The sequence below is a fragment of the Podarcis melisellensis genome (assembly GCF_964234715.1).
Source record: "Podarcis melisellensis genome assembly, chromosome: 7".
NCBI lineage: Eukaryota > Metazoa > Chordata > Lepidosauria > Squamata > Lacertidae > Podarcis > Podarcis melisellensis.
The window spans coordinates 22,359,817-22,382,985 of NC_138539.1; the positions used below are offsets into that span (position 1 = coordinate 22,359,817).

At 39.0% G+C, this 23,169-nt stretch overlaps 1 protein-coding gene across 8 annotated transcripts in view; it reads left to right on the top strand.

The window, feature by feature from the left end:
• Positions 1-23,169, top strand: part of UBR5 (ubiquitin protein ligase E3 component n-recognin 5) — a 66,654-nt gene that overhangs the window by 5,477 nt on the left and 38,008 nt on the right. For 4 of the 8 annotated variants that reach the window (XM_081918589.1, XM_081918587.1, XM_081918586.1 and 1 more), the window contains exons 2-11: positions 5,082-5,126; positions 6,012-6,093; positions 6,272-6,348; positions 7,123-7,242; positions 8,516-8,705; positions 10,605-10,764; positions 14,939-15,088; positions 18,576-18,787; positions 21,355-21,471; positions 22,209-22,319. In XM_081918589.1, the coding sequence (XP_081774715.1) occupies positions 5,082-5,126; positions 6,012-6,093; positions 6,272-6,348; positions 7,123-7,242; positions 8,516-8,705; positions 10,605-10,764; positions 14,939-15,088; positions 18,576-18,787; positions 21,355-21,471; positions 22,209-22,319 (1,264 nt within the window). The remainder of the gene's footprint in view (positions 1-5,081; positions 5,127-6,011; positions 6,094-6,271; positions 6,349-7,122; positions 7,243-8,515; positions 8,706-10,604; positions 10,765-14,938; positions 15,089-18,575; positions 18,788-21,354; positions 21,472-22,208; positions 22,320-23,169) is intronic. The other 4 variants (XM_081918590.1, XM_081918591.1, XM_081918592.1 and 1 more) reach the window with 4 other exon arrangements.

The following is a 23,169-nucleotide window of genomic DNA, read 5'->3' on the forward strand; positions in this document are numbered from 1 at the left end:
GTACCTTGGAAGTACAGTCTTTAGCTTTCTTCCAACTGTGTGGGCTGTGAAGGGAGTCTCAGCAAGGATTGTCCTGCAGTGGTGATTCCTGCCCCCCTCTCCAGATTTGGAGAAAGCCTGGGACTTTCCACACTCACCAGCTAGAAAAATGCCAGCTGCTCAGAGTAAGAATATGACTAGGTGGAAAGAGCTTCATACATTAGAAAAGTATTGGGGAAAATATTTACTTTCATTTCGTGTGCGGGTGTGGGTATGTGGGTGTCTACACATATGAGTGTTTTTGTATGCAATGTTTGGGAGGAAATAAGATGGTAAATACCAAATAACAAACTAAATATTGATGTATGTAATTTTTGTTTCTTGGTTATGTTTGGTGGTAGTATGGCTGTATTTTTTTTGTAACATAAAATCATTCAATAAAAATTAATTAAAAAAGAAGAAAAGTATTGGTTCCCCCTTCCCTTCCCCCAGGCCATCAGCCCATCACAAGTGGAAAGTGTGGGAAAGGAGGATAGTAAATTTGAACTTATTCACTCTGGCATTGTCATGGTCCTCCATGCACCAGTATTGGTTTAGTCATGCTGGCTCCACGACCCAGAAAGCTGTCTGTGGTCAAGCGCCGGCTCCCTCGACCTGAAAAGTGAGATGAGTGCAGCAATCCCATAGTCTCCTTTGACTGGACTTAACCTTCCAGGGTCCTTTACCTTTTTTTTTTAAACAAGGCTACTCTTCTTAGTGGTTTTATTTCCTAACCTTTATTGAATCACAGTCTTCTCATTGTGAGATCACCTTGTTGAAAGGTTAGCAATTGTATTGTTGAAATGAACACATAGAGAAATGTATTACCAGTGAAATGTATTTTTGATCTAATTGCAATTCATGTTAACCGCTCCACTTCTGATTTCCTTTCACTTCTTATGTAAGGCAGGTATTTCAGAGTACAAGTACAGGAGCCTGTTTTGTGAGGGGGCTTACCCTATATGTGCACAGAACAGAAAGGGGGGGAAACAATGACACAAAAACATGAAGCACAAATGTAATCCACATCGTGGAAAATACTAAAACACTTGCAGTCATTGCCTGTTGCAGCAGTGGCTAACTTTATTAGCCTGGAGTCTGGAGTATGTCTAGCCAGACTGCTTGAGGCCCAGCCATGGCATAATAATATCCCTTCCCAAGTAGTTTGCACTGGGAGAGTTTGCCTTCTCAAACTAAATAACCTTGAAAATTGTCTTCACATTGCCTTAGGTGGCATGCTTGGTGTAAATGGCATTCTTGGATTGGTAGTGTTGCCTCCTGAGAGCCCTGCCGATGATGCAGATGCCTGTAGGGCAGCCTCGTCGCCAGCTTTCCTTGTTAGGTGGGGCAGCCACATTTCAAGATGGAGTGTTTTGAGGGGCATAGTGCTAGCCAATCCCGCTTCTTCACGGATGGAGAAGAGGTGAGGGCCAGTCCAAAGGAAGGAAAAGGCAGGTTAACTTACATAATTGGATATGTAAAGGTCATGTTAACAGAGCATTTAGTGTGAACACCAGGAATTAGATGACTGGCATATTTTTTGTTTTCCCTGAGGGATAGCTCAGTCAGCATTAGACTCTTAATCTCAGGGTTGTGGGTTATTGGGTGAAAGATTCCTGCATTGCAGGGGGTTGGACTAGATCAGGCTTCCTCAAACTCGGCCCTCCAGACATTTTTGGTCTACAACTCCCATGATCCCTAGCTAGCAGGCCCAGGGGTCAGGGATGATGGGAATTGTAGTCTCAAAACATCTGGAGGGCCGAGTTTGAGGAAGCTTGGACTAGATGATCCTTGGAGTCTCTTCCAACTCTATGATGCTAAGGATGTTATGGATACAGTGAACAAGGCTATGAAAAGGTGTAAAACAAAATAGAATAGTTTATGCTATAACCTAGAAAATAAAAACTTGTGTGGAGTGGTGCTGATGACAAATGAACCGCCTTGAGATCTTATTAAGAAGAGTGGTATATTCATCTAATAAATAAAAAAAATCAAATAAAAATATGCATAACCAGACTCAAAAGCTTGACTTTGCCAATAGCTACAGTCTTCTTTCACCTAATTCTTAATGAACTGAGCTACTTTGGACGAGGCAGTGAGCTTAGCTTTAATGCTGGATTAGGTGTCTCAGCTTTAGATTCCATAATGAAAAACAAACTTTTCCATAGATCTTCCTTTCTGTTGGACGGTCAAGGATCTTTTGTTTACTGTTTGCTATATAAAGGACTAAAAGGCTAACAGTGATTGGAAAGTAATTGTAGAATTCCATTGGATTTTTATTTTTACTGGTTGCTGGATTGATATTTCTTCCCAGAAACCTTGGAAAGGCCTCATGCTGAGCTGCACGTACTGGGAAAATCAGAAATTAGGCCTGTTACAGCAGAGCCAGCCAGCCAGCCAACTGTAGATTGCACAGCAGTGTTTTTATTCCTCTAGGCTTGTTTTCATCCTTTGCCGTCTAGCATCACAAGAAAAAGAAGAAAAAAATGATTTTGAGTATATTGAGTGCTAAAGGACTGAAGAATTACTTGGGATAGATGTATTTTAGCTTGCTTTAGGTTGCCTCATTATTTCACCTTTTTGCAATAAGTGCCCAGTCCTCCTCTACTCATCATAATAACTGCAGAATAAACTAACCCTCACTTCTTACAACAAGCACTCGAGCATTCTTCTTGATTGCTGGCTGGGTAGACAACACAACTAAAGCTGAAAAACAGAGCAAAGGAAAGTCCAAGTGGTGGAATGTAACTTTAGCTCATAACACAAATTTAAATATTGATCTCTTTGAGTTAAATTACTGTAGGAGCTGTTTTTCTGCAGGATCACTTAATTAAATGGTTATTGTGATCATGAAGAATCTACCCTCAGTCAGGGAAAGTCTTTGGGGGCTTTTCTAGATGAGGCTTTTGTTGTGAACTCATCCTGCTTTCTTCAGTGAGTTTTTCAGCAGTCCTGCCTTAAATTGCTTCTGTTGTTAAAATGAGCTTTCATTCTTTAAATAGAGGCTGTCAATTGTTATGTCACAAATAATTTCCCCCCAAAAAAACATATATCCTTGGAATGGAGTGGGAATAAAGCAGAATTCTGGGTGATGGTGCACTCATTTGCCCCACCCTGGCTAGAAGGCTGTTGTAAGACAACTGCTCATTTCCCAGTAGCAGGGCACTTGCTGCTGAACAGGCAGACATGTTAACAGTAAGGTTGGCCCAAGTAGGTAAGGAGGGGCATACATAAAATGAAGCTGAATTCATTTGTGCACAGCTGTTCCGGCTGGGGCCAATGGGAATTGTAATTTAAAACAGTGTTTGGAATTCACCAGGCGCATTTTGCACCTGGCTATTGGCCACTTGCGACCAAGTGAAGATGCCCGGGCACCAGGATGGCACCTGATGTCTTCACCATCATGAGGTCCATGCCTGGGGATCCTTGGATCTTGGCTGTTTTCACACACTAGCAGCACATCCTATCCATTATATTTTATCTTCAGCATCAGAGTGAATTTCAGGAACCAAAAAGTTGTATTGAAAAATATGACTGTCAAGTCGCCTGGGCCCCAAATGACAACTAGGTACCCCATTTTAGTGACTGTAACCCTGGTTTAAGGTCATGTGGGTGTCCCAGCTCCTGCCAACATACGAGTTCGAAAGCATACCAGCGCGAGTAGATGAATAGGTGCCGCTACGGCGGGAAGGTAAACAGTGTTTCTGTGCACTCTGGCACCAGTCACGGTGTCCCATTGTGCCAGAAGTGGTTTAGTCATGCTGGCCACATGACCCGGAAAGCTGTCTGCAGACCACCGCTGGCTCCCTTGAACTGAAAGCAGAGATGAGTGTTTTACCCCATAGTCGAATTCGCCTGGACTGAACTGTCCAGGAGTCATTTACCTTTACCTTTTTACCTTAAGGAGCCATTTGGTGTTCAGCTTATATTTCTGAGTTTCTAACTCACCTGGGGGCTACCAAGTTGGCAAAGGCAGGTGCATCATGTGATCAAACCAAAAGAAAGATGGGTACATTATACATGCTTTACCTCCTTGCAAATCATGTGTTTCAAGGTGTTTTTGAAGTTACTTATGCAAGAAGACCAGTGCATAATGAAGAAAACAGAAAATATCCATGGTTCAGCTCTTATGTTGTCTTGTTCATATAATGCTTTGAATTTATATTGTGCTTTATAAAGTAGAATACGACAGGCTCCCTTCTAAAACCACTTTAAGTTTATCACACAAAGTGAGGGACGACGATGACAAAGTAAACAGGGGAAGAACATGCACTTGTTTCAATTGTATGTACTTGAGTTTAGTAGTATGGCAGCCAAGGGATTTCGACAAAGACTTCATGCAAAAGGTGGACTTTGCGGAGGAATTTGAAGGAAGTCAGGTTGGCATCAGACAGGTACGAGGCACTGCAAGAGGACAGAGTTTGAGGCACAGGAGAACTACAGATAATGGAGTGCTAGAGCTAGAAGAGCAAAGAATATGTTGGCTAGGAGAGTGGTGACATAAAGGGGTGCTCGGCAACCCTGGTAGATGAGTCCATTTTTAAAGCTGCTAACCAAATGCTATTTATGCATTTGTTAAGGTCATGGTCTGAAGGCACATGAGGCCTCTACCTTGGTTTGCAACTGTTTTGGATTACAACCATTTTGGATTACAACCACGTCAAACCTGGAAGTGTGTGTCCCTTTTTTTGGATTACAACACTTTTTTTGGGAGGCCCCATTGGCGAAAATGCGCCTTGGGTTACAACCTGTTTTGGTTTACATATCTGGCTCTTTTCAGTACCTGGATGAGTGATTGCCTTGGAATCGCATGTATTGGGTTGCAAGACAGAAAATCAGTGGAATATAAATGGAAGAGAATTAGAACAATATTCATAACTTGACCTGTCTCTTGACGACTGGAAATCTCAGCTACTAATCTGGTTCTGAGGTTTCACTCACCATGAGCATTTGTTGTATCATTATAAACAGATCTATTAGTAGCCAAAGTAAATTTTAGTCAGAAATGTGTTGCTTTGACTGAAACTTATTAATGCTAAAAGATCCTTTGTTTTCTCTTGCAGGTTAAGGGAAGTTTCAGAGAAGCTCAACAAATACAACTTAAACAGGTGAGATAGCGTTATAGGCTATAACTTCAAAGGAAGAGTAACTTTAGGGCAACTTTCCCCAACTTTGGGTCTTCCAGAATATTGTTGGACTGTGGGACCCATCATTCCTAGCTAGTATGGCCAGTGATAAGGAATGATGGGAACTGTAGTCCAACAAAATTGGAGGACTTGAGGTTGGATAAAGCTGCTTAGTTGTTCAGTGTTCGTATTCACCATTTCCAGAATTAGTAACTTTGTCTCTACATTAGTTTCACTACTTGCCTAACTACATAAGTCTTGTTGCCCAATTAAATGCAGAAAGGAAGAACTCCTGATGTACTTGTGATGGTCAAAGTGCCACGTGGATGTGGTTTTCTATTTCATTGGTATCCAAATTAATTATTTGATCTTGGGGTTTTTTTGTCTTGTTTTAAATGTCTTTGTTTTTCTGTTCTTAACTGTTTTTAATTATGTATAAATCACCTAAGACGGTTGTTTAGAAGGTGATTAGTAAATCAGTATTGGTGATGATGATAATTGGAGTTTAGCATTAAAAATGAGTTTAGCACTTAAATGAATTGAAGTGCATAGGCAGGGTTAAAACTGGCTGCTGTATATTTCACAGCTATTGTTAGAAAATAGCACTTGGGGAACACCGCCTCATAAAGATATGTATTGGAAAATACATTATTGAAATATAGTATAATGTTCCCTGGTGGCTTTTAACATTTTGTTCTCTTTTGTCTTATGGCTGAAAATACATTGGGTTGCTGCAAGTAATGTTCATCTTTAATCAATTTCAGATGTTAAAGCTATATTCATTATACATTCCATATTCCACTTGGTTTATTTCTCAGAGTTAAGGAGTCTTTAAAATTGTTACCCATGCTTGCTTTTTGTTTTCAGCCACCCCCCTTTGAATGTATTGGAGCAGGCCACTATTAAACAGTGTGTGGTGGGACCAAATCATGCTGCATTTCTCCTTGAGGTAATTTGTTCAAAATATGTTTGTCAAAAATATTGTGCTGATACTTAATTCATATAGTTAAATATAGTTTTCCCAATCTCAATTAGACCAACTTGACCCACAGCTGAAAACTTTTATTTTTTGCATAATTAAAGTTTAGTATTGTTTCAATATTGGACACTCTCTCTTTTAAATCTAGGATGGTAGAGTCTGCAGGATTGGCTTTTTAGTTCAGCCAGACAGATTGGAATTGGGTAAACCTGATAATAATGATGGGTAAGGACTACTTTTGTTGTGTATTTAAGAAGTATCTAACACATGTCTCCTGGTATTTTGATTCTGAACCATCAACAGAATTGAAAATGGAAACGAGAGGTGGGAGAACCATGTTTGGGGTGTCTTGCTTTAGCAAACTGGTAATGGCTGTACAGACCTTAGCCAAAATTAAGGCCAATCTAATGACCTATTTTATATTAAATGATGAGAACGGAATCTTACAGTCCTAAATGTTATAGGTGCCATTACGAGTTACTTCAGATAATTTATTTCAGTAATCACTCAAGTTTGAGCTTACATTTTTACATATTTACTACTTGCCAGGGTATGTTTTCTGGATCTACGTTGTTATTATTTGGCTCAAAATTAATTTTTTGGGAACTGTTATCTGATATGATTAATGTTTGGTTTAAACAGGTTTTTGGGCATTACATTAACTCACGATTATATTAATTTATAATCTAATGCATATTCATTCATTTATATAGATACTTCACAATCTTACCATAATTCCTGACACTGAGTTGTTGTTTTTTTTAAGTAGGACATCATTTTGTCAACCACCAAATTCATTAGGCATGCTTCACATGCCTTTTCTTTTTTCATATTAGAACATCATATACTGCAGCTAAGTATGGAAGATTCCCCAAGGGTGTTGCTTAAGCTGGTGTGTTACCAGACTAAGTCCCTGATAATTTAAACCTGGGATTCCAGGCTTTGTTCGTAACCCGTTTGGGATTGTATTGTGACTGATCTACCATCTTTTACTTTCAGTTCAAAGTTGAGCAGTGGCTCAGGGGCAGGAAGGACATCCAGGCCAGGCAGAACTAGTGATTCCCCATGGTTTCTGTCTGGTTCTGAAACTCTGGGCAGACTGGCAGGCAACACCCTTGGGTAAGTTTTGATAGGGTTGAGGCTACCATCTGTTTGCGCTTGGTTATGTGTGGCTACACATAACATTGTCTCCCGTATGTATAAGACCACCGAAATGCAGAAGTAGTTTAGCTAGCTTTATGGGAAAATGCTATTAAGCTTTTAAGTTTGGAATGTTAAATCTACAATTGCAAGCAATCTAATTTACTTTAACCGTAATAAAAACATGTATGCTACTGTGGGTAGTCCTTTTAGTTTTTTTTCCCCTGAATAACAATGACTTCATTTTAGGGGAACATAATTGACTCAAAATGTCGCATGAATCTGCTTTGTAGTACGGGATTAAAATTAAATATACAAATGAAAACATTTGTAGGAAAAATATCTGCATGTGTGTCATGACCTGTATTCGGACATTTTTGTTATTTACCGGTATGTTGTTGAAGAAAGTTAGCATGATTTAGAAGTAAACAGAGGATTTCTAGTTAAACCTGCTGCATTTGTATCACATCAGCAACAATTGTTAGTATCTTCTCAAGAATGGTTCACTACTTCAGTTTCAAGATATCTGAACAGCCTCACATTTGGATTGTGCCAAGTGTCTTCAGTTAATAAAATATTATATTAAAACAAGCCCTATCTTCAGCCTAGAAAAAGAAAAACGCATAAATAATCTACATTTGCACTAACACAAGTATTTTAAAATAAATTATCTCTTATTATTGGTAAAGATATTTATATTGTGCGCTTTCTTCCAAAGGAGATATTTACTGGAAGGATTACTATTTCTGATGCAATTTATAATTTTAACCAATATATGGCCATTAAGATGTGGTAGTATTTAAATGTTTTGCATAGAAAATGTCATATTTAATAGGGGGAGTTCTGTTTTAATTATTTGTAGTGTAGCGGTCTGATTCTGTAACTCAGAACGTATGGCTCTTGGATATGAAAACATAAGCATATTGATCTTTTGCACATGTATGCAATGACTTCATTGTTAACAATTTCAGAAGTTGGCTGGAATGTAGATTAAAAGTAAAAGCTGAAAGTAAAGAAATGAATCTTAATGCAAACTGGCTTGTGAATTTATATTCTTTGGAGTCTTTTAAAGAAATTGCATTTGCAAAACTGCTGTACAGAAAAGATCCCATTGTATCAAACATTCTAGCTTCATTTTAAAAGGCTAGTGTACATGGCTAGTGTACTGTAGTCAACAGTTAAATTCAGATACATGATAGCTTGTAAAATAGCTCAAACACATAAATCTATTGCCGTTTTTAAAATTCCTCAGGAGTCGCTGGAGCTCGGGTGTCGGAGGAAGTGGAGGAGGATCCTCTGGTAGATCATCAACTGGAGCTAGAGATTCCAGGAGGCAAACGCGAGTTATTCGAACAGGACGTGATAGAGGATCTGGGCTATTGGGTAGTCAGCCCCAGCCAGTGATTCCAGCATCTGTTATTCCAGAAGAACTCATTTCACAGGTATGAATCTTTCTTGTGTTGAAATATTTCAAATTTGTGGAAAATGAGTAACTGGGAGATGCTTGCTTATTTATTTCTTTATTTTGCAAGTTTCTGACATATGTGTGTATATATATTGGAGGAAGGTGGAATGCTTCTGTGCCCTTAGACGTTCACAATGTTTGGAAACATGAGAAAAGGCAGAGTATCTGCATCAGATTCATGTAAAGCTAAGGTTGACTGTGAGCACATTTTGGTTTGTGGTCTTGGGACTGAAATATTTTGAGTCAGCCTTTGAAAAACACCTGGCCCAAATTTCAGTGAATAAAGAAATAAACACCACCCATAATGCAAGTCACTTAATGTTCGAAAATTTGAAAACACATTTGTGTTGACTATTCTCTAAAGATTAGCAGGCAGACTACAGATTATTGAGAAGGAACAATTTCTGTTGACATGAGGGTTAGCAAGAATTTTAAAAGTAGGTTAGTTGGTTAGTATTTCTTTAGCATTGTGTAAAGATGATGGAGCTTGTTGTTCAGGCCTTTGAGACTGGTCTAATTGGCCCTGGACCCCCAGGGATAATTGATAATTGCTCTGAGATTACTTTCTGTTTCCTATAATGCCTGTGGGTAAATTTCTTCAGACACTGCACATGTTTGTATTATTTTTATGCCTTCTTTCTGTTGGACTCTTCCTCCACCCCCACCTGGGCACTAGAACACTTTGATTTTATTCACATTAAGTTGTTAACTAATATTCTCTAATGGTAAATTCACATCTTCCTTGTAAATTGATAATCACTTTTCTAATTTCTAATTTTAATATATTTATAAGAGGCAGACTTTGTGCTATATGACACACGCTGACATATTCAGTACAGCCAAGGAACAGAGAAGCACAATGGTCCCTGAAAATCATTTTTATCTGGCAGGATATTTATCCTTGCCGTATCTGTACCGAGTTACTGAAATGGCATACTTCATTAAAAATGAACTACTATATAATCATACTTTAAAAAACCAAACAGCAAATATCCAAAAGAAATAATGTGTCAGGTAAAAATATGTCAGATGAAATATCTCCAGCGTCTTAGACCAAAGCCTACCTGAACGACATTTTTTTTTCTTCAAATGTTGCATAAGTTTTTATTCTGGGCACTGCTATGGTGAACTCACTTCCTTGTGCCCCAGCCAGCCTCACCTCTGAAGCCACATGAGCAGAAGGGCCTCCCCTGGCAATTTGAGCAAATGTTTAATGTGGTAGGAGATTATTCTTTCAAATTCTGGACCGTGTTCTCACATTTGTTACCTGCCTAGCATGATTTGAAAGTAAATATACAGCTGCTGTCAGAAGTTTTGGCATGCCCCTTCTCCTGGCAAGGGGCTGCAGAGGTTTGGCTTGGCAGGGGTCAGAATCTCACTCCTTCCACCTACTTCGAGAGGAGTCCTGAATCACCCATATATATATATATATATATATATATATATATATATATATATACACTGTGTGCCATGAGCTTTGAGGCGAGGGTGGCATGAATCCTTCATGTCTTTGCTGGAGGCTTGTTCCTGGAAGACTGGGTATAAGAAAGTTATTATTAAGGATGTCCCCCAAAAGGAACATCAGCAGCCTCTTTAAAAGTAGCCTGTGGAGTGGAGCGAAGGAATGTTTAAGCAGCAAAGAATAGAAATAAGCAATAGATTTTTATTTTTACAGATTTATAAACTGCTCCACAGCCAGAAGTTACTGAGACTTCACATTACTTACTAGCATTATCCAAAACCAGCCTGTTTACCTTTTTCCAGTTAAACATGATATCTGCTTATATTGAGTATATTGTTGACTTCTACTACTCCAGAAATATTTGTTTCTGTTGATGAAAATTACAATGTTTAAAATGCATTCTATTTTGTATAGGCACAAGTTGTTTTACAAGGAAAATCTAGGAGTGTAATTATCAGAGAGCTCCAGCGGACAAATCTTGATGTAAATCTTGCAGTCAACAACTTGCTGAGCCGAGATGATGAAGATGGGGATGATGGTGACGACACAGCGAGTGAATCTTACCTTCCTGGAGGTTTGTATTGGGCAATGTTTCCTTGTTTTCATCATTAAAAGCAATATTAAGTTATTCTGTCAAAGTGCAATAGACTTCCAGTTTGCAGTGCTGGTAAAGAGTTAGCCTTGTGTTGTTTGCTATGTGCCCTATGGAGATACAGAAATATTGATTGCTCTTTGGTTCCAGTAAATAAGAGAGAAAGTGATAGGCAAGACATAAGTAAGGTTAACTTGTATGGAAGTGAATGTCTTGAGTTAAGTTATTGGATTTGAAGCAGCAGTTCAGAGGTCTGGTATAACGAAAGCTTGTACATACTTTGACCATCATCATTTATCCCTGTTTAGGGAAGCTTTTAATGTTTGATGTATTACAGTATTTTAGTATTTTTTTGGAAGCCACCCAGAGTGGCTGGGGAAGCCCAGCCAGATGGGCAGGGTATAAATAAATTATTATTATTATTATTATTATTATTATTATTATTATTATTATTATTATTATTATTATTATTATGAGGGTCTCCCCCCAAGCGTAAAGAGCTCTTATTGCTAAGACCTTCTGTTTTGTAACTATCAGGAGACAGTTATGCTAGAACAGCTGTACACTTAAAATGTACCAGTCTTGAGTAAGTTGGCATTTTATATAATTGATAGGCATTCCTATTTGGGGCATGATTTTCCATACCTCATATGCACTTTCACACAAAGCCGCTATATGTAGAACTCTAGACTGTGTTGCTCCTCAAATACTGGAGAACCAGGGTGCACGACTTGTCTAATACAAAGGGCCACAGTGGGGAGCTTATAAAGTGGGAAGACTGTAAATAATTTGCATGTTTGTTTTGACAAGCGAAGAATTAGCAATTTTGTTTTAATATTGACAGCAGTTGACATTACTGTTGTTGTGAAAGGCTAGTGATTCATAATGTGCGATATGCCAGGGACAAGAATTAACCTGGGTGCTTGTTAGGCAAAGGGCCTATTTATACAATGTAACTTTGAGCCATGTGAAGCTCTCCTTGATAATGACTGGATACCAACCTGTGTGAACTATTCCTGGTGGCTGTTTTTAAAAAGGTTTTTAAAAATTGTTGCATTGGTTGGTGTGCAAATTTTGGCCGTTTTGGGCCTTTTTGAATGTGTAAAGGGAAGACTATACATATATTCGGCTGAAATCCTAAACTAGGGAGAAAGTTCTGTTGATCATAGTAGGGGCTTGCTTCTGAGTAAGCAGTCAAAAGTATTGCTCTGTTAATGCATCCAGCTTTCATGTTTCTCATTCTATAAACATGCTCTGCCTCTTGGCTTGTGCCTTGCCTTTGAGATAAGGAACTATGGCAATCTCTAAACCTAGATGCTAAATTTCATATCTTCCATAGATGCCTATTTAAAATATTAATAAAATGCCCAAGCAAAATCTTCCCTATCTGCTCCTTTCTTTCAGCTAAAGTTTTTTTCATGTCTCCATATCTCATTCTTCTTGTCTTGAGCTTCTGTGACAGACAAAAGGAAGGGGGATGAGAGTATCTCCTACATCCCCAACCCCTTTCAAAGGCTAGTGTTCTTCTCTTAGACTGTCTTTTGCAGGGCTTGGTTTGCTTGTGTGATTTCTTGTTGTTGGGAATAACTGAGCAAGCTCAGTGGCAGATGATTCACAGACAGGTAGACAAAGCACCCCTGTTTTTACTCTTTGAAATACATATTTGAAAGCATGACTATTAAAAAAAATCCTTTATTCCTACAAAGTGTGCTTACGGTTGTAATGCTTCTGTTGCTTTGAGACATTAAATATGAATTAGGTAAAATTTACTAAAATAAAACAAAATTTACACAGCGATACTTTTACCTCAAATAGACTTGACAGCACTTTTGGGTCAGGGAGGTTTATCGCATCCCTTGTAAGGTTCAATAGATGCTCAGCAAGTCCCAATTTTGAGATACACGGTGATGGTATTCTAGGTGCACGTTGGGGCACGTGCATCTCTCCCAAAAGGTAACTGCCAAAGTTGTCTCATGTTGATAAAATATGGACATGAAACAGTCTTGAGGCTGCATGAAAAAGGGTGCTGCTTGGAGAGCAAAGCCTTGCTGTTTAGTATTTACCCCCCTTTCCTGGTATTCTATATACACGGAATTTTCCAGAGTTCAACATTCTGGTTTCTTTGCTTATTTATCTTAACTTTGTGTTCTGATGGCCATTGTCATGGGAAAGTACTTGGCTTCTGAGCTGCAGCAGTAGTTTTGGTGTGGCTTTTGGAATCTGTGTTGCAGCACTGAAGCAAAATTATTCAGCCAGGTTACTCCATTGTTTTTACAGGAGAGTTCAGCTCTATTGTTTATTTTTAATCTGACCTTCAAATTCTCAATCATCACTCTATCAGGGGGATTTCATATGAAATAAGCATCTGTTGGAGGCTTTGAACAGTGCATTAGGAAGAGGTCAAGTGGTGGTGTGCCCAATTAGCTTTAGCTTTGTCTAGGTATATTTCAGAGGTAATAGTTCACAGACAGATAGTGAAATAGGTGTTGTTGTTTTTAGCATGTTTAGAATGCAGTTAACATATGTATATTTATCCAGTTGGGTATTTGGTGATATCTGTGTAAGGAATGTTTTGTGTGGTACATAGTACCAGCACCTCTTTTTGTTGTTGTTAAAAAGTGTGGCACTTAACTGTAACAGCTTCATGGTGGATACCAGCACCTATTTTTCTAGACAAAAAGCACTGGTTACTAGTAATTTAAATTTCCAACCCTTTTTTTAAGAGCAAGGTTGGGGAAGCTGTGGCCCTCCAGATGTTGTTGGAGTGAAATTTCCATTGGCCATGTAGTCCCAACATCATTTGTAGGGGCACAGATTCTTCATCCTTGTTCTTAGAGCAAGGATTCCCAAATCATTGTCTGTGGACCACAAGTGGTCTGCAAGCTTCATTCAGGTACCCTGTGATATGTGAGTAAAAACACAGTTACAAATCACATAGCATTGGGCACAGCACATTACAGTTGGTACAACAGGCAGAAAAATTATGAAGTGGTCTGCCAAGACCCTCAGCAAGTTTCAAGTGGTTTGTGGGGATTATTTTTTGGGGGGCGGGGAACTACTGTTCTAGAGGATGCCATGTGCAGAGAAGCTGAAAGTAATTAGTGTTGAGGTTGTAATTCTTAGGATGGACGCTGAAAGGATTGCATAAACCTATGTTTCCTTGTCTTAGTGGAGGGATCCCTGGGATGGTGCAAGGTACCAGTGAAGGACATTTTGGGTGAGGGAGGAAAGAAGCTGAAAAGAATTTTGCACGTTTAATTAGTATCAGATGTATGAAAACATCAGGGTTTCTCAAAGTTAAAGTGGCAGTCTCAATGAGATTACCAGTACTTTAAAAGGGAGATGTCCACGATGGGTGGACGCATTCAGTGCACCTAGATGAGTACCCAGAGCAAGGCTTGTGGTTGGGAATGTCTATGGAAAGCCTAGTTAATGTAAGAAGCGGGGTGTGATTTTATAGAGCTTGAAAAACACTGCCAGAAATAAAAAAATATATCTGCTGTCAATGTGGACAGCATATCCTGCTTTGTGTTGGAAAATAAATTTAATAGAATTTAACTGAAAGTCAGGAAGGCAGATTTTTTTTTCCAGCACCTAAGGTAGGATCTTTATCATCTCCAGATAGAGTATTAAAAGACGGGGCACTGTCCTACCACTAAAATCAGTTACTTCATGATAGAAAATGTAGAGTTTGTTTGGGGGGGCATGCTTATGAGTTCTTTCAGAAGTTATCAGTAGATTCTATTAAAATTTTTCCAGTAGATTCTATTAAAATTTTTCCAGTTTAGGAAGTTATTGTCTTAGTAATAGGCAAACATGAGCTTTATTCGCTTTGGAGGAAGTCTTTTATCTGCTTTCTTCTGGAACATAAACTTATTGAGCCTTGTTCTTTTTATATTGTTTAACCGCTTCCAGCTTTGAACCATGTCTGGATTAGTTTAGACCAAGCAGTTGATATAGCTAACATTGGTTTCTTAAATCAGGACATTTTGCTTGATCGCATATGTGAGCAGTAGGCAATACATCCGTAAGCTAGGGAACCTGAAGAACAGAACATCAGTTTTTGTTGGTGGATTTGTCTTGTTTGGTGATGGTCTTTCAAGATGATATTTCAAGTAGCTGATAATTCACCTCAGATCCTTGTCTCCTCTTATAGAGGATCTTATGTCTCTTCTGGATGCTGACATACATTCTGCTCACCCAAGTGTCATTATTGATGCTGATGCTATGTTTTCAGAAGATATTAGTTACTTTGGTTATCCATCCTTTCGGCGCTCATCACTTTCCAGGCTAAGCTCGTCCCGAGGTAATTTTGCACCTTTTTTTTCTTTGTAAATAAGTAGCATTGCTGTGCAGTACACTAGTTATAGCACATGCTGGTGATTTTTGTCTTTAGTTTTGTGTGTACAACCCTTTTCTGTTTTAAATATAGATAAATAAAATTTCTTGCATTAAGCTGTAAAAATTGTATGATGTAAGTGTGTGAAATTAATTGCTAGCAGTATATTTGAAAAGTTTGACAGGTAAAATCTGCACGAGGCTTTCAAAAAGCAATCTGCCAATTTTTAAAAAACCATGCCTACTTAGGGAGTACTTACTGAAAAACTCTATGTTTTTCTCATGCAACATTCTGAAAGGGAGTTCAATTGCTCAGTATCCATGGTACACAGGGAATTTTGTGCCTTCCTGAGTCTGGAGGCATAACTAATAGTATAGTTAGAAGTCCTACATCTGTTCCAGTAGGTAGCATTGAAAGCTCTTCCACTGCTACTTATGCACTGCTCTAAGAGTAAACATTTTCTTTGCAAAGCGTAGTAATAATGACATACTCAACAATAGGTCAGGCAAGCTGGAATTTAACTGCATTCTGAAATGGCTTGCAGTGCTCAAATTCCATCTCTGTTATTCATAACCCATTGCAATGACAGAATACTTTGTATGGCGTCAAGTTCTAAGCATGACTTGAAAAGCGTATGGAATGTAATACCAGATCTGATACTTAGTTATTCCTTCATAGCTTCTTAAAAATAACTATTATGCGTATCCATAACATTTTGCCAATTGTTAATCCAACCTCTATCATGATCTTCATGGAGTATTGCTCTGCCCATTCCAATTTTTTTTCTGTTAGATATTCCAATACCTGAATATCTAAGTGTTATCACAAGTTAGGATCAGTAAAATGATTGCTGTACGTATTAGGCATAATTTTAATTTTCTCGACATGTTAGATTTATCCAACCTAGCATCATAAAATTATGCAGTTTCTGTAGGTGACGTAGAGGATTAGAACAAAATACCTTGTCATCATTCTTGAGACATGGTTCAGACATAACGTTGAAGCTAGGGTTTAGGTCAGGGGTCGGCAACCTAAGGCCTATGGGCCAGTAGCGGCCCACGGGGCTTGTCTAACTGGTCCATGGTGACCCCTGCCACTGCCCGCTCTTACCAGTGCGGCACGGGGGCCAGCTTCCGGATTGATGGCGCACAGGCGCTCCTCTGACCCAGAAGAGTGCGCGTGCACACACGCTCCAGCCCATCCTCCGACGGATGGAGTGTAGACCGGCCCATCATCCGGTAACCTTGCCGACCCCTGGTTTAGGTGTTGAGTGCAGGCTGCAGGATCACATGCAGCCTCCTGCTACCTCTCCGAGTGCACACACTTTGTCTTCAGTATCTACATTAAAAGAGAGACAAAACCATTAGGTTTCTTGGAATGAGTTTATTACATGCTTGGTTTCATCTTAACTTGGATTGGCAATGGCCGCATGTAATTCCCAAGCTGGAAGGAGGAGAGAAGGGGAATTTATGCAGAAGGTGGTGGGGAGAAGGTTTACACGATCCTCTAGTCTACGCTTCATCTCTAAAAGCTGTTTTAAATGTATTTCAGTTTGACCTATTTGGCCCATTTCCCTCCAGTGATCTTGGGGATGGGGAAGGGGTGGACTTAGAACAGCCAGAGTTGTCTTTTGAGGGGGGGGCATATTGGATGATTTGGGGGGGCAAGAGGGCTTCCCTATACAATATTGAGGTGTCTGAGGGTTTCCTTAATGCTTTTACTATTTGTTCATTTAAAAAAAAAAAAAAAATTAGCCCCCCCCCGCCAAGTATACCCCCCCTTTCCCTAACCCAAAGGCATAGTTCTGGTGTAAACAATGGCAGTAAAATTCATACAAGCACAGAAGTGGAGAGAGACTGAAAATTACTGATATCAGTATGAAGGAAAACGTTATCACAACTACCTTTTTGTTCAAATGGAAGATTTTTTTACTGCAGTGAACACAATTGCTCGTCATGATTTAGTCATTCCTATTTAGCATTTTATAGGACCTATCAACAGACGGTCAATTGTAGCTCAATTTTGCCAATTGTTAATCCAACCTCTATCCTGATCTTCATGGAGTATTGCTCTGCCCATTCCAATTTTTTTCTGTTAGATATTCCTATACCTGAATATCTAAGCAGAAGGAAACCACCTTTGTTTCTTGATTAACTTTTTTCTTTTGAAGCATAAGGAACCCTCCACCACCTCATATCGTAGAGGGAGGCCTTTCTCAATTTGTTGAATTTGCCTTACCAGCCCCAAAGGTTGCAGAAAATTAGCCACCAAAACCTTTTCGTGGGGCATGAACACTACCATTAGGGTGGGAGATGATTTTTGGCCCATCATTAGTCCGAATAGATGGGTCATGGGAGATAAAAAGAAAAGTTGTTAGGAATTGGGCTGTAGAGCAAAGGGAGGGAGGGAGAAGAGAAGTAAGCTATGTGGAGATTAGTTTTGAAATAAAGGAAGAGAATGACATGACAGATACCAGAAGGAAAAAGAGAGCAAGGAGGAAAGACGAGAGATTTGTTCTTAAAAAGTTTATCAATACAAATGAAGACTCATATGTTAAATGCATTATGTGCATGTACGTATATTCAACCTCTGACTTTTCTTAAATCACTCCCTTTTTCCTTTCTAAGGTTATTTCTATGTTAAGATGAAAAAATCCTTATTTTCCATGTATGTTTGACTTGGATATTTAGCTTGATTACCTGACTTAAAATTTTAATTGTATGAGAGAACTGGAGAGTACTGGCTTTAGACAATTTTAGGCCAATTGGAGGGAAAGCATTTTGGTAAGGAACATTCTCCTTCAAAAATCTTTTTTTAGAACGTTGTCTGACTACAAAAATTTTCACTTAAGCAACTTTGCCACAAGCTTTTAAAAATCAAAGCAAGTCCTATATGTTTGTTTAAATGAAGGGGTTGGATTAGCAAATGTTACAGAAGTTTAAGATTGTTTTTTAACCTTTTCAAGTGGTGGTGGTGGTTGGGAAAAATTCTGAGACTCTCTAATAAACACTCCTTTTTGGTTAGCTTAAAAAGTCTCTAAAAGAGACATTGCCTTGTTTGGTGGCATCTATTTTTCTTGCTGTTCTTTGATAAGATCACCCACAATATACTCTTTGCATATGGTACTATAAAAATCTTAAATCACCTTTTATCTCATCCTAAGTAAACAGTGAGGTATTTTTTCCCCTTCTGTTAATTCATTTTTTTGAGTAGCTTGAAACTTCAGATTTTGAACTTTATTTCTAGTCCCATTCTTGCATTTCAAATTATTTTGGCAGTACCAAAGTACATATGCTTGAAAGGGTTAATATTTTGAGTGTTGCATGTCATTTTTATATTTCCACTTAAGTGAAATCTATAAGTAGTTTTTAACTGCTGTTAGTTGCATCCTGAAGGGTCTTTACTAGAGAGTGGCTTACTTTTATCCCACTGGTGTGACCCAATTGCATACCAGTTCTCCTTCTTCCCTTAGAGAGAGACTCTGAGCTGTTGCGTGAACGTGAGTCCGTTTTACGTTTGCGTGAAAGAAGGTGGCTTGATGGAGCCTCATTTGATAATGAAAGAGGCTCTACAAGCAAAGAAGGGGAGCCAAACCTTGACAAGAAGAACACACCTGTCCAAAGCCCGGTCTCTTTAGGAGAGGACTTGCAGTGGTGGCCGGATAAGGTATTTTGGTTGTATTTTATTTTTATTAAAAATGCAAAATTGGAATATATTGTATTGTCTGTCAATGTGGATCTATCTCTTTCCTCCCCCTGCCACCTTCCTCATCAAATGCCCCTGCATGTAAATCCTATATTATGGACATGTTTACATTGAATGTGGATCATTCGTGTTCATGTCACTTCAGTTTTGACGTGTTGCTCAATCATAAACTCATTCACTTGGAAAATTAAGTATTGTTGAATTTAATAGAAGGGAGTTGCTTGAATGGAAGTGTGCACAGGCCTCCTGCCTTAAGTAGTTTATAGTTAGCATCCCTTTCACTTGCACAGAAAATTGTGTCAACTGATATTTTTTGGGAGCCTGAACAAGTACTCTTCTGTCTTTATCAATGCGTTTGCCATCCTTTGAAGCAGTGGGGTGATATATTTTTTTTAAGCTGATCCTTTGCGTTTCTTCTGTCTATTCTTTCCCCTTTCACCAGTTGGTTCACTTGTTTTCTGTCGCCTTGCGGATGAAAGAACTCATCTTCACACTGTTGCTGTTATTGTCCTCCTTCATTCGAGAAGTGCGATTATTTGTTAGTGTCAGCTGAAAATGATTCCTTTTGCTCTGATGGTATAAAAAACAGCCATGAACCTATTTCTCTTTTCCTCCCTGCCCTTCTAAGGAACAAATGTCGTGAAGAGGGAGTGGGCCATATGATATACATTTAGCTTAAAGAACTCTACTATTGCTAGTGGTCCTATTTGAATGGACATGAGCTATTTTGCCTTTTAAACTACTTCCTATATTTGTGCCTTCCTTTCCCAGAAGACTGAAAGCCAGTCTGGACTCTTAATTAGTGTAGGGAAGTATCTGCTCCCCTTCATTATTTGCTTCCAATATTTTGGGGGTACGTACTGTGAAGTAGCCTTTTCACAAAGCAGCAGATATAATTAAATGGGTATCTGAAGTGCAGGAGAGTCTTGAGAACAGTGGAGTCTAGAGGAAGCTGCAAATTTCAGGCAGGGATCTTTTCAGTCCTTGCATGAGGACCTGGCGGGAGCTGAATCGGGGACCTCTTGCATGCAAGCCATGCACTCAGTTGCTGAGCTACAGCTGTTGTGAATTAGCAGAATCTTACTCGATGCAGTGGGCTTATTTTTTAACCTGAGATGCCCAGCACAGGAACATTAAGCTGTGGGCCTGTTTATTCCATTCTCATCTCTCTTGGATTTGTATTCTCCTGGGTTCAGTTTAAGACACGCGTCATCAGTCAAGCTTCCTGGCTTGCTTCTTCTTTGGAGAATCGAAGAATGAGGAGGCTTGCTGCGACATGATCTATAATGCCCCTGCCTAGAGCAAGGCAAGAGAAGTGGGACAAGAGAACTGACCGCAACTTTATGTGCTTTAAACATTTTTGGAGTACTTGCAGTTAAATGGCGGGGGAAGATGGAAGGGCAAGATGTAAAACGTGTGTCCAAAGTTCAGTCGAGTCTTTTGGATTAACAGAATGCATCACTAATCCTTGATGATCAGGTAGAATTTGGATCAAAATATCTTACGCTCCTTTGAAAGGTCACAGCATTTCATTACACCAATTCAAGTGGTTATCAGAAAGCTGTTAGGCTGAATGTAAAGGTAATTCCAAAATAGGCTCTCAGTTTGTTTCGGTCATGATCAGTTTCCAAAAAGATTATCTGCCTCTTGATGCAAGCATAATATGTGTTCAAAACTGCATAGCACCTGGTTTTCTTTTGCTGCTTCCATTGTATATATTCTCTCCAAATCTTGGAATTCCATGGTTTCTTTCATCTCAACAAATGACCTCCTCACTTCATGCACAATAGTCCAGCAATTCCTATCATACCTAAGCTTGGTCTTCTTCCTGAAAATCCTGACTTACTCAGAAGCTTTGATTTTAATAATTAAATAATTTGTTCAAAGCACAACAGCATTTCTTCAGCTTCTCCAGATGAGGTTTCTACAGATGACAACAAAACATTCTGTCATTTCTTTTGAATTAAGCAAATGAAGACTACCTGGTAATTTAAATTCAGGTGGCCACCAAACCCTCCTTTGTGACACCTCTTCTATATTACTCCAAGGATAGGTTTCTGTATAGGACACTTCTCAGTCCTAATATAACTAGAAACTCTTCCACTTGTATAGCCAGTGTTAGAGGAATGACCATATAATCTACTACACGTGTTCCTTTGTTTGTAAAACCTTTCTCATTTCTTCATCTACAGCCATTGAACCACTGAGTGTACAGAAGTTAACATTACCTGGTAAATCTTTCAAGAGTCACTTGTGCTGTTTTGGTTTTAAAGCCCCTTACATTTCAGTTCTGAAATTACACAGAACCCACTAATGATACAGCCCAAACCCTATCAAGGTCAAAAATAAAATACAATCTAAAATAATTATTTTTACCAAATATAAAACTATGTCTGATAACCTGTCAACTTCTCACAGACACCAAATGGTCTGAACAGCTCTTTTTCCTTGTGATGAATTTATAATATATGTGAGTGTTTAGCACTCATAATATTGAAGTTTTAAGCTTCACTTGTTTGCTTTTATAGGATGGGATGAAATTTATTTCTATTGGTGCTCTGTATTCTGAGCTTGTGGCAGTGAGCAGTAAAGGGGAGCTGTATCAGTGGAAATGGAGTGAATCTGAACCTTACAGAAATGCACAGGTATGTCTAGCTATGTTCTGTAAAGATGTGGTAATCTCTTGTATACAAAAATGTAGTTGCTTTAAAAAAAGTACAGAGCTTCCTGTGCATCTTTAAAAATTCTTATTTCAAACTTTATTGAATTTTTAAATAAACAATTACCAAGCATAGCGTTGTCTTGCAGGACAAATACACATTCAGAAGTTCAGTCTTGTGTGCAGTCATCCACATGGTATCAAAGCAGATGTGGAAAATCTTTTACATTACAGTTGTTGCTTTGATTACACTTCAGTGTGAATAGTGAGCTCTCTGCGCCTAGTGCTGGATCTGGAAAGCCACTGCCAGTTCCTCTTCCTTAGCAGCTTCGCCATTTTAATTGAAGATTTCAGTGGCTGGGAGAAAGTCAGTCAGGAAAGGTTTGCCTCCGGCTGTGCTTGAAATTGTGCATCTTTCCTCCTTCCCCTCAGCAGCAGCAGCAACCTGAGAGCTGGAGAGGAGCAGCCATAGCAAAGTGGTGGGGCTCTTTGATGTGTTGCTTGGCTTCCTTGTAACGTTCTGTCATATATGAATAGCGCCCATTTGCTTCTATGGCAAAAGGTATACCATTGCTCTTGGTATGGGGTAATGCCTGTTCCCTTGTTATGACTTGGGAGAGAGACAAAGACTAGGTCTCCCTCCCTGCCAAATGTTTGGTAGCCACAAGTGATATTTCAGTGGCGGCATTTTAAAATATTGTCTGCTTCATTTTTGTTTCAAAGAATCCTTCTATACATCACCCACGTGCCGTGTCCCTGGGATTAACCAACGAGAAGATCGTCCTCCTTTCTGCAAACAGCATCAGAGCAACTGTTGCCACAGAAAACAATAAGGTACGAAACACTGAGGATAAAATTCAGTGCTTTTAATCTCCCCCTTGCATTGCCATTCTATAGAAAAAGATTACAGCTGGCCTTGAGCAAATCATTTGCAGAGATTGGTTTTGCGAATAACCTTGAAGCAAGAACTTTTCACCACAAAAACAAGCCAGGGCACGCTAGAAAGAAGATAAAAGAATGTTTTGACTCTGTTTGCTGTTAAAATTGAGAAGACTTTGGCCTAGTAACAAAATTAAAGAAACTTTGCTTCTTTAGAAGAATAATCTATAAGAAAAAAATGAAGCTGCTGTAAAAGTAGAGAATGTGTAAAGCAGGGGTGGCTATCCTGTGATACTTCAGAAGTTGTTGAACTAGAGCTCCCATCATCCTAGACAGTTGGCCATACTGTCTGAGACCGACAGGAGTTATAGGCTGTCAAAATCTGGAGGGCAACAGGGTAGCCATCCCTGATATAAAGCAGGGTCTTGAGTTATTCTTGTCCATGTGTCTTAGAAAGCTTATTTTCCATAGAAATGTAGCACTTAAGGTTTCAGAAATAGGTTTGTCTTCCTTAATGACAAACTTCCCCTTGGTCTCAAGTGACTAACAAGTAGTTAGTCCATTGTATTAAAAGTTGCTAATCCAAATATTCTAGCATAATATTCTGAGATCAAGATTTCTAAATAAAGTCCAGGCACTCTGTGCTCTCTGCTGGATGCATATCACGGCTCCACCTACGAAAGCTTCCTGTTCATTTCAAGGAAGTGAGGAGTGACTGTCTACAAAGTCTTGCAGACATGGGTACAGTGGGGGAGTTCTGTGATAATGTGAACTACTTCTGGCTTGATAAAATGGTTGTAGCAGG